The 14,806-nt window shown below is 57.8% G+C and overlaps 1 protein-coding gene across 1 annotated transcript; it reads right to left on the reverse strand.

The window, feature by feature from the left end:
* Positions 1 to 11,567: 11,567 nt before the first annotated feature.
* LOC100351361 (PRAME family member 20-like) lies at positions 11,568 to 14,503 on the reverse strand. The gene is made up of 3 exons (XM_051834359.2): positions 14,205 to 14,503; positions 13,269 to 13,838; positions 11,568 to 12,456 (listed from the first exon to the last, which is right to left on the reverse strand). Exons 1-3 carry the CDS (start codon positions 14,489 to 14,491, stop codon positions 11,880 to 11,882), a joined length of 1,434 nt encoding a protein of 477 aa, XP_051690319.1. The 5' UTR covers positions 14,492 to 14,503; the 3' UTR covers positions 11,568 to 11,879.
* Positions 14,504 to 14,806: the final 303 nt, after the last annotated feature.

A 14,806-nucleotide genomic window follows, 5' to 3' on the forward strand; every position in this document is an offset into this window, starting at 1 on the left:
CTACTGCTGCCTGACCGCTGCATTTCCTTTTTCTTGGTTCTGAAGATGCAGGCAGGGGCCCGGGGGAGGGTCCGGTACCACCACCCAGGTTTCAACAACAACATCACCCCTGTGTACCAGGCACGGGCTAGACCTGCGTTCCCCACGGAGTCCACGTGGGTGACTAAGCAGGGAGAGCCCTGCCCTCTGGAGCTGGCCGTCTAGAAGAAACAAGAATGTGCATCGTGGCAGACGGTCACGTGTGGGTCCCGTGGAGGAAACCAGCAGAGTGGAGAATGGGAATGGGGCGGGTGTGTGTGTGTGTGTGTGTGGTCGGGGAAGGCTGCTTGGAGGAGGTGTCACTGACGCTGAGACCTAGAGGAGGAGAAGGAGCCAACGGGGGAATCAGGGACCAGGGGTTGGGCACAGGACAGCATTGCAGAGAGGAGAGGCCCTGCCCGTCTTCCCCCCCACTCCCTGCTCCAGCGGGACCAAGGCGGCCATTGCAGCTCCCCGCGGCAGCTCTCACTCCAGCCCCAGGGGGAGAGAAGCTCCTCTTTGTGTCTGAAGCTGCCTTCAGTGTCCTGCCGTGGGAGGTGACAGCTCTTTGATTTATCTCCCTCCAGCACTCCTCCCAGGCAGCTCCCAGGCAGCCGCTCCGAGGGCCTCCGAGGGCCGGCATGCATCTTTATTCAGAACGAGCAGCCACCGTGGGGGAATGAATTGCTGAGAAACTCAAAGAGCTTGGCCAAGCCCGTGTCAGGCCGAGTGCAGCGGGAAAGAAGACAAAACAAACCCAGCCGCCTGCCTAATGGATTTGTTTATCGCGCTGACCAGACCCTGTCCGAGACAGACCCAGTAAACAACAACACGGAAAATCAGCTTGGAGCTCCTGCAAGACACGAAGCCCAACACCATGAACAAGTCTGTCCTGAGGTTCCTCCAGTCCATGCATCCCACGGGCTGCGTGCACGGCCACGAAGCACAAACGGACCTGCAGTCGGATCTGAGTTAAGCCAACGGGAGTTTAAAAAATAATAATAACCGGGTTATAGAGAGAGAGCACTTGGCTAAAATGCTGAAGAGTCCACGACTCTCAGCTGTCTTTCTCTCTGACCTTGGAAATGGCGTTGCGTTCCTCCGAGTTTTCCCTTTTATTTCCCGGCCCAAACCTGGCAGGGCTCAAGACCCCTTCTCTTCCTTTGCCTCTCTCAATAGCTTTGGTTTGCGCCTTCTCCCTGAATAGTTGCAAAAAAAAGTCACAGTGAGTACGCGGGTAGGCTGTCTCCGTGCTAAGCAAAGGGGCAGGTGTCCGGTCTGCTGGTTAGGAGTCAGCAAGGATGCTCCCGTATCAGAGCGCCTGGGGTCAGCACCCGGCTCTGGCCCCCCGAGTCCAGCGTCCTGCTAATACAGACGCAGGGAACAGCAGCGACGACCCATGGGACAGGGTCCCTGCCGCCCACACGAGAGACCTGGGCTGTGTTCCTGGCTCCTGGCTTCCGCCCAGCCCAGCCCTGGGTGTTGTGGACATTTAGGGAGTGAGCCAGCGGTGGATAGAAGCTCTCTGTCTCTGTCTCCCCCCCCGCCAAAAAAGAGAGAGAGAGAGAGAGAGAGAGAGAACTTCTGATCAAAAAACAATTCATGTCTCCCTTGCCTCAGGAAAAGACAAAGGAGAAAAAGTAGTACATTTTTAAAAGTTCTTTTTTTGCTGATGTTGTTTCTTTTTGCTGAGAAATCAGGGGTCTTCAGAGGTCGGAAAAGTTTTGGAAAAATACAGCAGGCAGGAGCCGCTCATTAAAGTCCGCCGGAGTAGCTGCCTTCACGCCTGCCCTCCAGGGAGGAAGAAAGCACTGGAATTTCCAAGGAGGCTGAGCCCTTGGCTGGAACCTCAGCAAAGTAGGGCGCATCTCTCCTCTAACAGACTTCATGTCAAAGAGAAAGCTGGCGCCGGCCCAGGCCAGGGGCCAAGTTCACAGAATAGTCCTCACCCGGGAGCCCTCGCACCGCCGAGCGATGCTGGGGACGCGGGAAGAATCCCAGGCTTTGACAGAGGCAGAGAGACAGAGACAGCCAGCCAGACTGACGGAGAAGGAGAGATCTCCCATCCTCTCTGGTTCACTCTGCAAATGCGGACCCCAGCCAGGGCAGGGCCAGGCTGAAGCCAGAAGCTGGGAACTCCATCCAGGTCTCCCACGTGGGTGGCAGGAGCCAACAGCTTGAGCCAGCGCCCCCTACAGTAGCAGGACTCAGGAGCGGGGGCCGGAGTGGAACCCAGGCCGCTGAGGGCAGACGCAGTGTTTTTTTGTTTTTTGTTTTTTTTTTTTAAGGATTTATTTATTTGAAAGGCAGAGTTACAGTGAGGCAGAGGGAGGGAGGGAGAGAGAGAGAGACAGAGAGAGACAGAGAGGTCTTCCATTTGCTGGTTCACTCCCCAGATGGCCACAACAGCTGGAGCTGGGCCAGGCTGAAGCCAGGGTCTGGGACCTTCTTCCGGGTCTCCCACACGGATACAGGGTCCCAAGGACTTGGACCATCCTCTGCTGCTTTCCCAGACACATTAGCAAGGAGTTGGACTGGAGGTGGAGCAGCCGGGACTTGAACCAAAGGCAGGAGCCACAGCACTGGTGCAGTCCAGCAAGGTTTGCAATGTTGGCTGCACTACCCACACTGATCAGCAGATGGCGCCAGAGTGCTGCACCGGGGCTGTTTCCCGCTCATTGGCGCTTCCCACCGCCCCTCTGCTGGCTGCAGGGGCCAGGGGCTGGGTGGGATCCTGGTTGAATGGCAGCCGCCACCCTGCAGAAGCTGAGCCCTGCGGTGTGCTCTGGTCCTGCCCCCCCCCCCTTCCTGTGAGTGGAGAGAGAGCGGGAGGCTGAAGGAGTGGGGGCTTCCTGCTGAGTGGGAAAACGAAGTCAAGACACAGGTCCTGAGTTCCCGCTGCGTGCCCGGTCCCTACGGAGCCCCCCGAAGTGCATCCCCGAACAGGCTCTGAGCAACCAGGCCCTGTGCTTTGTTGAAGGAGGAAAGTACAGGCTGGCGCTGTGGCGTAGAGGCTAACACTGCCGCCTGCCACGCCAGCATCCCATATGGCACTGGTTCAAGTCCCAGCAGCTCCACTTCCGATCCAGCTCCCTGCTAATGCACCTGGGAAAGCAGTGGAAGACGGCCCAGGTGCCTGGGCCCCTGCACCCACGATGAAGTTCTGGGCTCCTGGCCTCAGCCTGGCCCAGCCCCAGCCGTTGGGGGCATTTGGGGCGTGAACCAGCAGGTGGAAGACCTCTCTTCTTCTTCTGCCCCTCTAACTCTGAAATGCATGCATGTGCCGGTCATGTGACCCCCCTCTGAGTGGGGGGAGTGGACTCAGGTGTGCCCCCAGATGGGGAGGCCACTGTGCCCCGCGTGGTGAGGGACCCCCGCTGGGAGTGGGGCACGGTTTGCAGGGCTGTCACCTGCACCGTGCGCAGTTGGCAGGGCTGTCGGCCGCACCATGTGCAGGTTCGTTCATGCTTGTTTCCATTTTGGTTGGAACTGAAGCCTACTTTTGCCTTGTGTGTGGTCATCTGTAATCCAGAAACGTCCTTCTTTCTCTTCCATTTGCTTTCCCAAGTGTAAAGCGGTGGTGGTGGGGGGGAGTAAATGGAGTGACGACAGCGACATGACCACCACCCAAAGGAAAGCGAAGCAGTAACTCCCTGCAGCACAGCCCGGCCTCGCCACGGCTGAGAACCCGAGAACACGGCCCATAGGTGGCTCGCCCAGCGACCACACGTCCTGCATCCGCGCTCTGCTGGTGGGGCTCCCCAGGTCCAGGCGTCCGTGCTCTGACACCAGGGTGATAACGAATGGAGAAGGGGCACCGCCCCCGGGTGCTCAGATCAGAGGAGGGAGCAGAGAGAGCGGTTACCAAGGAGGGAACTGCAGGGCGCGGGAGGGGACGGGGCTTTAGGCACCAAGTCTGCCACCAGCCACTTTCTTAAAAGATTTCTTTTTATCTATTTGAAAGGCAGAGTGACAGAGAGGGAGGGAGAGATAGGTTTTCCGTCTGCTGGTTCACTCCCCGAATGGCTACAACAGCCAGGGCTGGGCCAGGGGAAGCCAGGAGCCCTGTCTGGGTCTCCCACATGGGTGGCAGGGACCCAAGTACTCTGGCCACCTTCTGCTGCTTTCCCAGGCACCTTAGCAGGGAGCTGGGTGGGAAGAGGAGCAGCCGGGACTCAAACCCATGCTCTGACCTGGGAGGCTGGTGTCAGAAGCGGTGGCCTAGCCCGAAGCAGCACACGGCCAGCCCCTGCCACCACCCTTGAACCATCTACGCCAGCGGCTGCACTCCAGCACCCCCGCCCGGTCCCCCGTCGCCAGCCATCAATGACAGCACTTACAGCTCTGCCACTTGCTCCTGGTTCGCATCTGAGCCAAATCCTCCCCCAGCGGGGAGAAACACTGAGCCCACATCGCACAGGACCCTGGGGAGTCAGAGCCGGGTCTGATCTCCCCACGAAGAACCCAACAGGGCACTCGGTTTGGTGCAGGGCCACCTCTGGAGCAAGGAGGCTTAGGTGCGCACGGCCGGCAGGCTGGCTTTCTCTTGCTGCACTGCCCACTTTAGGCCTCTGATTTGATTGGCTGGAAACAGGACCCCCCTCCTGCCCAGAGGACCCCTTGGCTTCTCTGTTTTCAGCCCATCTCCCCTCTGCTGGTTGCGAAGCGCACAGCCTGGTTATAGATCAAGCCGGGCGGGAGGCTCTCCAGCGCCACCTAGTGGACCCTAGTCATGTTCGAAGGCAAATCTGGCAGTCCCCATGTCCGACCTTAATTGGAAACGGAAGAATTTCTAGAAAGAACCTACCAGGCTTGTTGGTACCCCGGGGCCGACCCGCGGTTCCTGAGACCCTCGGGCTGCTGACGGTGACTCCCTGGGCAGACGCTCCAGAGCTGCAGAGAAGGGGAAGCGTGACGTTAGGCAGAGTCCTGGGACGAGTTCTCCCTGGCTCGCAGCCAGGGCCGCTAAGGTGAGAAGCAGCAGGGAGAGACACGGAAGGCGGAGGGCGGGCGAGGCTGAGCTTCCCGCGGGGCTGCAGCCGGGGGGGTCCCCTGGGACGAAGGAAGCAGGGTCAGCGTTTTCCAGGAAAAGGCCAGTGCTCTCTGGACACTGGACTTCCCCAGGATGGGGACAGACAGAGGGACTGAGTTGGTTCGAGCCTCAAGCTGGTAGACGGAGTCCTGTTTCCAGTCCCTCAAATCAGAGGCTGAAGGGGGCAGCGCAGTCAGAGAAAGCCGCACACCTGGGCCTTCTCGGACACTGAGCAGGGATTATGGCCTTGCTCCGGAGATGGCCCTGCACCAAACCGAGTGCCCTGTCGGGTCCATCATGGGGAGATCAGACCCGGCTCTGACTCCACAGGGTCCTGTGTGACGTGGGCTCAGTGTTTCTCCCCGCTGGGGGAGGATTTGGCTCAGATGCGAACCAGGGGCAAGTGGCAGAGCTGTAAGTCATTGATGGCTGGCGACAGGGGACCGACTGGTAGACTAAGATGATGAAGGGGCGGGCCTGAAATAGATTTAAAATGGCCAAATTGGGGGCTGGCACCGTCACATAGTGGGTAAAGCCACCACCTGCGGTGCCGGCAGCCCATATGGGCACCAGTTCGAGTCTTGGCTGCTCCACTTCCGAGCTGGCTCCCTGCTAATGTGCCCGGGAAAGCAGCAGAAGATGGTCCAAGTGCTTGGGCCCCTGCACCCACATGGGAGAACCGGAAGAAGCTCCTGGCTTCTGGCTTCCAAACAGCTCAACTCTGGCCATTGCAGCCATCTAGGGAGTGAACTAGAAGATAGAAGAATAGAAGACCTCTCTCTCTCTGCCTCTCTGTAACTCTGCCTTTCAATAACTACATAAATAAATCTTTTTTTAAATGGCCAATTGGATTACTGCACAGTGGCCCTGGGTGAAATAGACAGGGGGAAGCAAAATTGACTTTTTCTGTTTTTTAAAAAAAATCATGTATTTATTTGAAAAGCAGAGTGACAGAGAGAGGGGGAGAGACAGAGGGGAAAGAGAGATCTTCCATCTGCTGGTTCACTCTCCAAATGGCCATAACAGCTAGGGATTGGGCCAGGTTGAAGCCAGGAACCTGGAAGTCCATCCGGGTCTCCCACGTGGCTGGAAGGGGCCCAAATACCTGCACCACCATCCGCTGCTTTCCCAGGTGCATTGGCAAGGATCTGGGTGGGAAGAGAAGCACCTGGAACCTGCACCAGCTCTCGGGTCTGGAATGCCGGTGTCACAGACAGCTTAACCTTCTGCGCCATAATGTGGGCCCAAACTGATTGACTTCTTTTTCTTTTTTTCTTTTTTTTTTTTCTTTTTTTTTTTTACAGGCAGAGTGGACAGTGAGAGAGAGAGAGACAGAGAGAAAGGTCTTCCTTTGCCATTGGTTCACCCTCCAATGGCCGCTGCGGCCGGTGCACCGCGCTGATCCGAAGCCAGGAGCCAGGGGCTTCTCCTGGTCTCCCATGGGGTGCAGGGCCCAAGCACTTGGGCCATCCTCCACTGCACTCCCGGGCCACAGCAGAGAGCTGGCCTGGAAGAGGGGCAACCGGGACAGAATCTGGCACCCCGACCAGGACTAGAACGCGGTGTGCTGGCACCACTAAGCGGAGGATTAGCCTATTGAGCCGCGGCGCCGGCCCTGATTGACTTCTTAGCATGTGCCAGAACCTCCTACTCAGCAGAATGCTGGAAACTTGCTTAGAAGACTTTGTGGTCTATCCCAACCATGGGCGTCTCTGGAGAAATACAGAATCAGCCATTCTTATAACCATTAAAATGAGAATGGCGGCTTCTACCCCAAACCACAGTTTTTGTAACTGCCAGAATGCTCTACCCTTCTCCTAGGCTGACCTTTTATGCAAATTGAATGTTCTGACTGGCGCCACAGCTTGCTTGGCTAATCCTCCGCCTGCGGTGCCGGCACCCCTGGTTCTGGTCCCAGTTGAGGCACCGGATTCTGTCCTGGTTGCTCCTCTTCCAGTCCAGCTCCCTGCTGTGGCCTGGGAGTGCAGTAGAGGATGGCCCAAGTGCTTGGGCCCTGCACTCTCATGGGAGACCAGGAGAAGCACCTGGCTCCTGGCTTCAGATTGGCACAGTGCACCGGCCATGGCAACCGTTTGGAGGGTGAAGGAAGAAAGGAAGACCTTTCTCTCTGTCTCTCTCTCTCACTGTCTAACTCTGATTGTCAAAAAAAAAAAAAAAAAATTGAATGCTCTTGTAATTTTCTCATCAGAACGAGTCAACATTGGGGTTCCCCGGGGCAGGCTGATGGCCTCCTGAGAACACACCCCCAAAGAAGAGACCTTGTGCCCCTGGGAATTTTAAAGGAGCCCTAGGCAGAGCCACGCCGGGAAACCACACAGATGTTCATGGGCCAAGGTAGGCGTCACGCTGGGTGTGTGATGGTAACTCAGGGCACCCTTGAGGCCACAGAGCAGCGGAGACACCCCCGCTCTTACGCAGGCCCACCAACTCGAGCTTTCTCCGTTGTACATGGCCATGGGCCGTTAGGGCATAAGGACGCAGGCTTGCCCATGGAATTCTGAACCCACACAGGCTGCTCCTAAGCCTCTCCCCGGGGCCAGGGTGCACAGCCAAGGTCACGACCCCGGAGACTCGGTGGGCTGAGCGAGTTGGCAAGAGGGTAGCTCCCAGAGGAGGCATCAGGCTGCCTTGTGGCCGCCTGTCCCCCAGCCTGATCGGCCGACTTATTCAGAAGACAGAGAGAGAGCTACGGAATGGGATTTTATTGCTAACCATGAAACACGATGATGGACAAGGGATTGTCCTGACTCCAGAAACTGCGACGGGGCGTTCACGCCAGTGCCACTAGGGGTCAGTGTTGGGGAGCAGCAGGAAAGCTGCCACCCGCGACACCAGCGTCCCATAGCAGAGCAATGGTTTGTGTCCTCGCTGCTCTTCTTCCCACCCAGCTCCCTGCTAATGAGCCAGCGGAAGCCCAACTACTTGGGCCCCTGACGCCTACCTGGGACACCCAGCTGGAGTTCCAGGCTCCTGGATCTTTAGCCTGGCGCAGCCCCAACCATTTGTGGCCATTCGGGGAATGAACCAGCAGATGGAAGATCTCTGTCTCTCATTATGCCTTTCAGAATATAAGTGAATCTTTAAGATAAAAATAATAAAAATGGCACAGTGATAGCACCCACTATGGGTGAGATACGGCAGTGGGTACAAGAGTTTATTCTGTGGCCGGAGTTGCAGACACACTGTTTAGGGGTCATCCAGAATGGCATGACCTGTGACAAAGACAAAGAGCCATGACAACCCCCCACCCCAGTGAGAGTTCAACGTTGGGGCCATTGCCCCCTTGAAGCCTGGCAGGCTGATCTGGTCCCACCACCCCACCACCAGCCCTGCCACCCCACCCCCACCCCCACCACCCCCACCCCTACCACCCCCCGCCGTGGGGAGCTTCGATGCTTCCCGTGTCTGGGCACAGCTCTGGGTGGGCAGAGAAGGCCTCTGAAGTGGCTCCGGCTCCCCAGCGAGTCCAACTCTGCCGGCACCCAGCCAGCACCACCTGCAGGTCGCACTCTTCCAGGGGGGCCCAGGCCGCAGGAGAAATGAAAGAGGTGAACCACACTGGAAAAACCATCTTGCCGGAGCTGGCGTTGTGGCACCGCGGGCTGAGCCTCCATTTGCAATGCCAGCATCTCGTATCAGAGCGCTGCCTTGGGTGCCGGCTGCCCTGCCTCCGGTCCAGCTCCCTGCTAAGCACCTGGGAAGCAGCAGAGGAGGGTGCAGGTGCTGGGGCCTCTGCCACCCATGTGAGACACCAGGGTAGTCTGAGCCCTGGCCCTGACTTCAGCCTAACCTGGTTCCTGCTGTAGCGGCCATCTGGGGAGTGAACCAGCGGATGACTTCATCGGGGACAACACATTGCCGGCTGCCCTGTGTGGGTGTGGGTGGTCCCGGAAGCAGACCCCAGCTGAAGCCATCCCAGGTTGCTGCTCTCCTGGGTGGGGCACCTGTTCAGTGTCCAAGGAAATAATCTCTAAGTGCGTTAACCCTCGGGTGCCTGCATGAGTTTGCGATTCGCACCCGGTCCCTCTTCTTCCAGGACGTGAGAGGGACACGCAAGTGGTGGCCTCAGGGAGGTAGAGGGGCTCCCCCGAGGGTGTGATGGATCTGCCAGGCTCAGGTTGTGTCTTGTCTGGAGGAAATCGCCCAGGGTGGAGGCGGGGAAGCCGGGCTTGGGATCTTCCACGGGAACCCCGTGGATGGCCCAGGACAGGCGAAACCTGTGTGGGTTTTCTGGGTGTTGGGCGTGGAGCATTGGAAGGCCTTTATCTAGACAAGGTTTAGAAAGGGAAAGGGGAGAGAGTGCAAAGGAGATAACAGAGACTCAACCCCAACCCCGGCCTCCAGGCAAGGGAGGGAGAGGGGCTGCTGATGCCACCCCTACCCCCACCCCCACCCCAGGGAGCAGGGGCTGCAGAGGGGGTCAGCTCAGGGGCTGTGACCCGAGGCAGGGGCGGAGAGCAGCCCTGACAGCCAGAAAGCCCCTGAGGCTGGAGGGTGATGCTGGAGAGACGAGCCTGGCTGACGTCACATGTCCCCGACGTCACGACGGCTGCCACCGGGTGACAGCGTGCTTCAGGGTCACGGCTCTTCCACGGCAGGCTGCTGCCCAGGCATCCGTCAACCCAGCTGATCCCTACAACCCGTGAGAGGATCATCTGAGCTTCTAGTTAGTGTAGGCTGCTGCTTTTTCAGACCAGTGTTTTGTGAGCGGCCCCAAGAGACCACACCCAAAATCTAGGCAAAGTCACTCAGGCTAAAGCTCAAACAGAAAGTAAGCTGCTATCTGACCTTCCAAGGTGAGAGATAACAGCTCAAGCCAGACCAGTTTATTCCCAGTCTTAATCCTGACATTCCCTAATCCTTTCAAGGAGTAACCTGACATAATATGGTGTTAACCAATCAAAGAATTTCTATCTCCCTGGTCCCGCCTTACAAAGAAAGACTTGGCAATGATGCGTCCACGCCAGTTCTTTGTTTCTGCTTTCTTTTTTTTTTTTTTTTAAGATTTATTTTATTTGAAAGGCAGAGTTACAGAGAGAGGTAGAGCCAGAGAGAGGTCTTCCATCCACTGGTTTACTCCCCAGATGGCCACAATGGCTGGAGCTGAGCTGATCCGAAGCCAGGAGCCAGGAGCTTCTTCTGGGTCTCCCACTCTGGTGCAGGGGTCCAAACACTTGGGCCATCTTCTATGCTTTCCCAGGCCATAGCAGAGAGCTAGTTCGGAAGTGGGGTAGCTGGGACTCAAACTGGCGCCCATAAGGGATGACGGCACTGCAGGCGGCAGCTTTGCCCGCTACGCCACAGCACCGGTCCCTTTCTGTTTTTTTGTAAAACCCATCTCTGCTCAGCTCAGAACTCTTGCTCTGTTTTAAGCAAATGTTGCCCAATTCCAGAATCACAAAGAAAGCCAAGTGGGGCAGGCGCTTGGCAGCTGATCCCCGAGCTGCAGGGAGCATGATGCATTCATGCCTCCGAGCGCTTCAGTCCAACTTCCAGCTTGCTCCACTCTTCACCCAGATTCCTGCTAACACAAACCTGGGGAGCAGCGAATGACAGCCCGAGTGGCCGGGTCCCTGGACTGAGTCCTGGGGCTCCCATGTGGGTGGCAGGAGCCCAACTACTTGAGCCACCACCTGCTACCTCCCAGGTGCATTCGCAGGAAGCTGGATCGGAAGTAGAGCAGGCGGGACTCAAACATGGATGCTGGCGTCCCAAGCAGTGGCTTCACCTGCTGTGTCGCGGCCCCCATGTGCCCTGGAGGAAGGCAGGACAGGCAGCACTGACCCCCACTTTGGGTCCCCAGCTCCCTTCCAGAAGCCAGAGTAAACAGTAAATTCTGCCTTTCAAAAAGCTATTTGGGGGCTCGTGTATAGAGGGTTAAGCCACCACCTGCAATGCTGGCATCCCAAACTGGGCCCCTGCACCGACATGGGAGACTCAGATACCCAGATACTGTTCCTGCTTTCTGGTTTCGGCCAGATCCCAGCCTGCAATGGATACCTGCATCTCAGTCTTTTTTCTTCAAACTCTTTTAGCTCAGGAGAGAAATATTTGCCCATCAAAAGTTGGAAATCTTCCCCCCTACAAATATGGCATCACAAACATGGAGGCCATACCCACTTCCTTCATGTCTCCTTTTGTCCCTACAAACCTTGCACTTGCCCTGGTTCCCTTGGAGAAACCTGTGGTCCCCCAGAGCTTGAACATCCTCCGTACAAGCCCTCCTGGGCATTAACCCTGAGGAGCCACCACGGGAACCGGAGGTGACAGACGCCCGGAAGGGACAGAAATGGCTTCGTCGCGACTGGATGCCGAGACTTCCAGGGCCAAAGCTCACAGCCACCTTCTGTCGGGGGGTTTCATCAGGAAATCCAGGCCAACCCATCCTGGAGGTTACCAGACGTTACACATTCAGGTTTGCTTTATTGTTTATTATCTGATATTAAGGAAAAATGTAATTTCGAGAACCAAACATAGAAAACAAAGTTAACCTACTTTACATTGAAAGAAAAAAAAAAACAACACAGCTCTGGTCAGATGATCGCTCTCTGGCTTTCCTGAGGACTGCCCAGGCACAGCCAACACCCGTGTCCGGCAACCTGAACCCCGCTCCAGAAGTCGGTCCTGACACCCATGTCCGAAGGGCCCCTTGCAGTCCCAAGTTCACACAGCCGCCGCCCACCCCCCAGGCTGCCAGACCTCCTGCTTCGTGCCCGCCCCTTCCCCTCTCACACTGAACCTGGAGTGTGCTCTCTTTAGGCAAGTTCCCACTTGCAAGTGCCCTGAAGCTTTTAATTTATGTCTCCAATTACGCAGGCTCAGGGCATTGGCACTGATAGGGCATATCCATGCTGTACAATACACGTTTGTCACAGTTCCGGCAGGGGCGGGTACTGAACATGACCCCCTGTGGCTCCCGAATTTCTTTCAGGATCCCCAGCAGGTCCCGGCAAAGCTCGAAGAACCTTGCCCGCTGGATCACACCCTGGGCGTTATAGCTCTCCAGGGGAGCGGGGTAAAGCTCCAACCTCAGCTTGTTCAGGTTGCCAGTGTGCCGCATCAGGCCCTGCATTGTCTCCATGGAGAATTTGTTCCCATAGAAACAGCAAGTGGTGAGCTGGGAGCAGCGGCTCAGGGCAGGCAGGAGGGCATCGAGCTGGGAGTCGGTGATCTCACAGTCCAGGAAGTCCAGGGTCCTGAGGGTGGACGCCACGGTCTCCAGCAGCACTCGGAGGGGCTCGAGACGGAGGCTGGTCAGCGGGACGCAGCTCAGGTACAGGTGTTTCAGCTCATCGGTGTTCGGGCACTGGGACAAGTGCACGAGATCTGCTTCTGAGAGGACGCAGTTGGTTATGGACAGAGCCTCCAAGGGGGCGCTCAGGCACCTGAGGACAGATAAGTGTTAGTCCTGGGGGATGACGTCAGGGTGGGAGACAGCTCGCTGGTCCCGGCCCCAAAGCCCAAGACTGCTCTGACATCCAAGCAGGCCAACACCCAGAATGCTGGTCCCGCAGGTCAGCCCCCTTTAAGCTGAGTCTTAAAGGTCATTTGTGCGCCATGGTCATTTGTGCACCTGGGTCAAGCTCAGGGAAGCCTCCACAGCTCCCTTTTGTCGACTGTGGAGAAGGAGCAGAGTCTCACGCGACTGGGCCAGACCCGGCCAGGGGGAGACGCGAATACGAGTCAAACCCCGGCAAGATCCAGCAGTAGCAATATGGCTGCCAGCCCCGGACGGCTCGCCCACACCCCTGGGTCAGCAAAGCATCTACCACGTTTCACAGCTATCGGCTCTCCAGCCCTGAATCAGACACCTCTCCCATGATACTGACCCGTACCTGGAGCTCAGGGCCCTAGCCATAGGCCCCTCCCTGCTACACAGGGAACAGGTGCACAGCTTACACTTTGAGGTGTGCAAATATGATGCTGCTTCCCCTTTTCAGTCCCCTCCTCACACTTACCTACCTTCCAGCATCTCGGGCATCCTAGGAGAACTCCCAGACACCCCCAGGAGCTGGCTCCCTTCCTAGGACATACCCCTTATGCTCAGTGCTCCTGGGAGACCGTGCATCAGGCACTGACATTCTACTGTGTGGCCTGGGTCCACGGCTGGTGGCTGGCACTCAGTGGATGCTCACTCACTCTGCTGGGGCCAAGGCTTTCCTGTGGTCTGCGGAGAGGGCCCGCCCTGCGTCCTCACCTGAGCACCCGGTCCAGGTGGTCCTGCAGGAAGCTGACACCTCTCATGTGGAGCCTGCGAAGCCGATTCAGCCTGAGGAACTGCGAGGTGAAATGGGAGATGTGCTCCTCCTGCTCCTCGGGGGAGCTGTCGGTGGATACGCAGATGTGGGACAGACACAGCTTCTGCAGGTTGCTCATCCGGCCCAGATAAAAAGTGAACTTGGCCAGGGTGGAGAGATGCCAGGTGGAGCGCACATTCACTTCCTGGATGCAGCCCAGCTCCAGAAGGTCTAGGAGTTTGCGGATGCTGTAGAGGAAGGTCGCCGAAATCTTCAGCTTGCGACAGCACAGGTGCACCGTGCGCGGATTCTTCTTCACCCACTGGAACAGGTACGCCAGGAACTCATTGGGCATTATATCGCTGAGGCAGAGGTTTGCCATCACCTTCACAGCCGACCTGGCGCACATCCTTGGGCTGTGCTGCACCGGCTGCATCCTACCCACAAGGCCTGGAGGGCAGGCATGGACACAGGCGCTCCAGAAGGCCCCATGAATGCTCCTTAAATCCAGCGTCCGCAGTTTGCACCTCCTACGGTGGAAAATACAGGGAGAGCTCAGGTCTGGGCAGAGCGAACTTCCGAGCCGGGCACCCCACACCCCGCACAGCAGCTGCCCCGCCCTCCCGTCTCTTGTTAGGTCTGCTTTTCCTTCCTCCCCGTTTCCCGTGGGCTCCTGCCTGGTCCCCGCTCTCTAGTACTTGGAAGTACTTCTGGGAAGAGCCAGGTGTGCGTTCCCTCTGCTCTCATTCGCTGCGACCAACCTAAGCTGCCCTAGGAGGAAGCTCAGGGGCAAGGCCTCTCTTGCTGCCTCCTTGGTATCCGGAAGCTCCTGGGCCACTCTGCAGCCTGTCCCTGGCCCCAGCTGTCTCTTCCCTGGACTCCGGGGTCACTCTCACCTGCAGCCAGACCTCCGTGTGGGTCTCATGTCCAGCCCGTCCAGCACGGCCTTCAGGATATCCAGCTGTGGCTCCTTCATCAGGGCCCCCAGTGGGAGGGTGTCGAAGGGCCAGATCCGCACCAAGGCCTTCAGCGTGTCCTTGAGTCTCGCGGTGAAGGCGTCCTCGAAGAGAGGCGGGAACATCTGGGGGGGCAGCTGCTCCAGGGCCGGGATGGCCAGGCTCTCCTTCTGTAGCAGGCTCTTCCGCGCCAGATCCACGAGCGTGGGCAGCGACCCGGTGCTCATCCTGTCTCGCTGAGAACAACCCTGGGAAGCGTTCGGGAAGAGGCACCCGGTCAGGAGCCACTCAGGCAACCCCAGCCTGCTGGGGCCCCACGGGTGGCACTATGGGCTGCCAGGGACTCCTGAGCACCCCCTGCCCAGGTCTCCTCTGCGCCTCTTGGCCACAAGTCACACGCCAGCCCATTGGACACTGGGTGTATCTCACAAGCACTGAAGTGGGGATCAGGGGAGCGATGGCCCATCCATCCCAAGCACTGTGCCACTGAATTCTGGGTCCACTGAGAGTGAGGCCCAGGGAACTTGACTGCAAATCCCCTC

The sequence above is a fragment of the Oryctolagus cuniculus genome, chromosome 7, assembly GCF_964237555.1.
Source record: "Oryctolagus cuniculus chromosome 7, mOryCun1.1, whole genome shotgun sequence".
In the NCBI taxonomy this organism is placed as follows: domain Eukaryota; kingdom Metazoa; phylum Chordata; class Mammalia; order Lagomorpha; family Leporidae; genus Oryctolagus; species Oryctolagus cuniculus.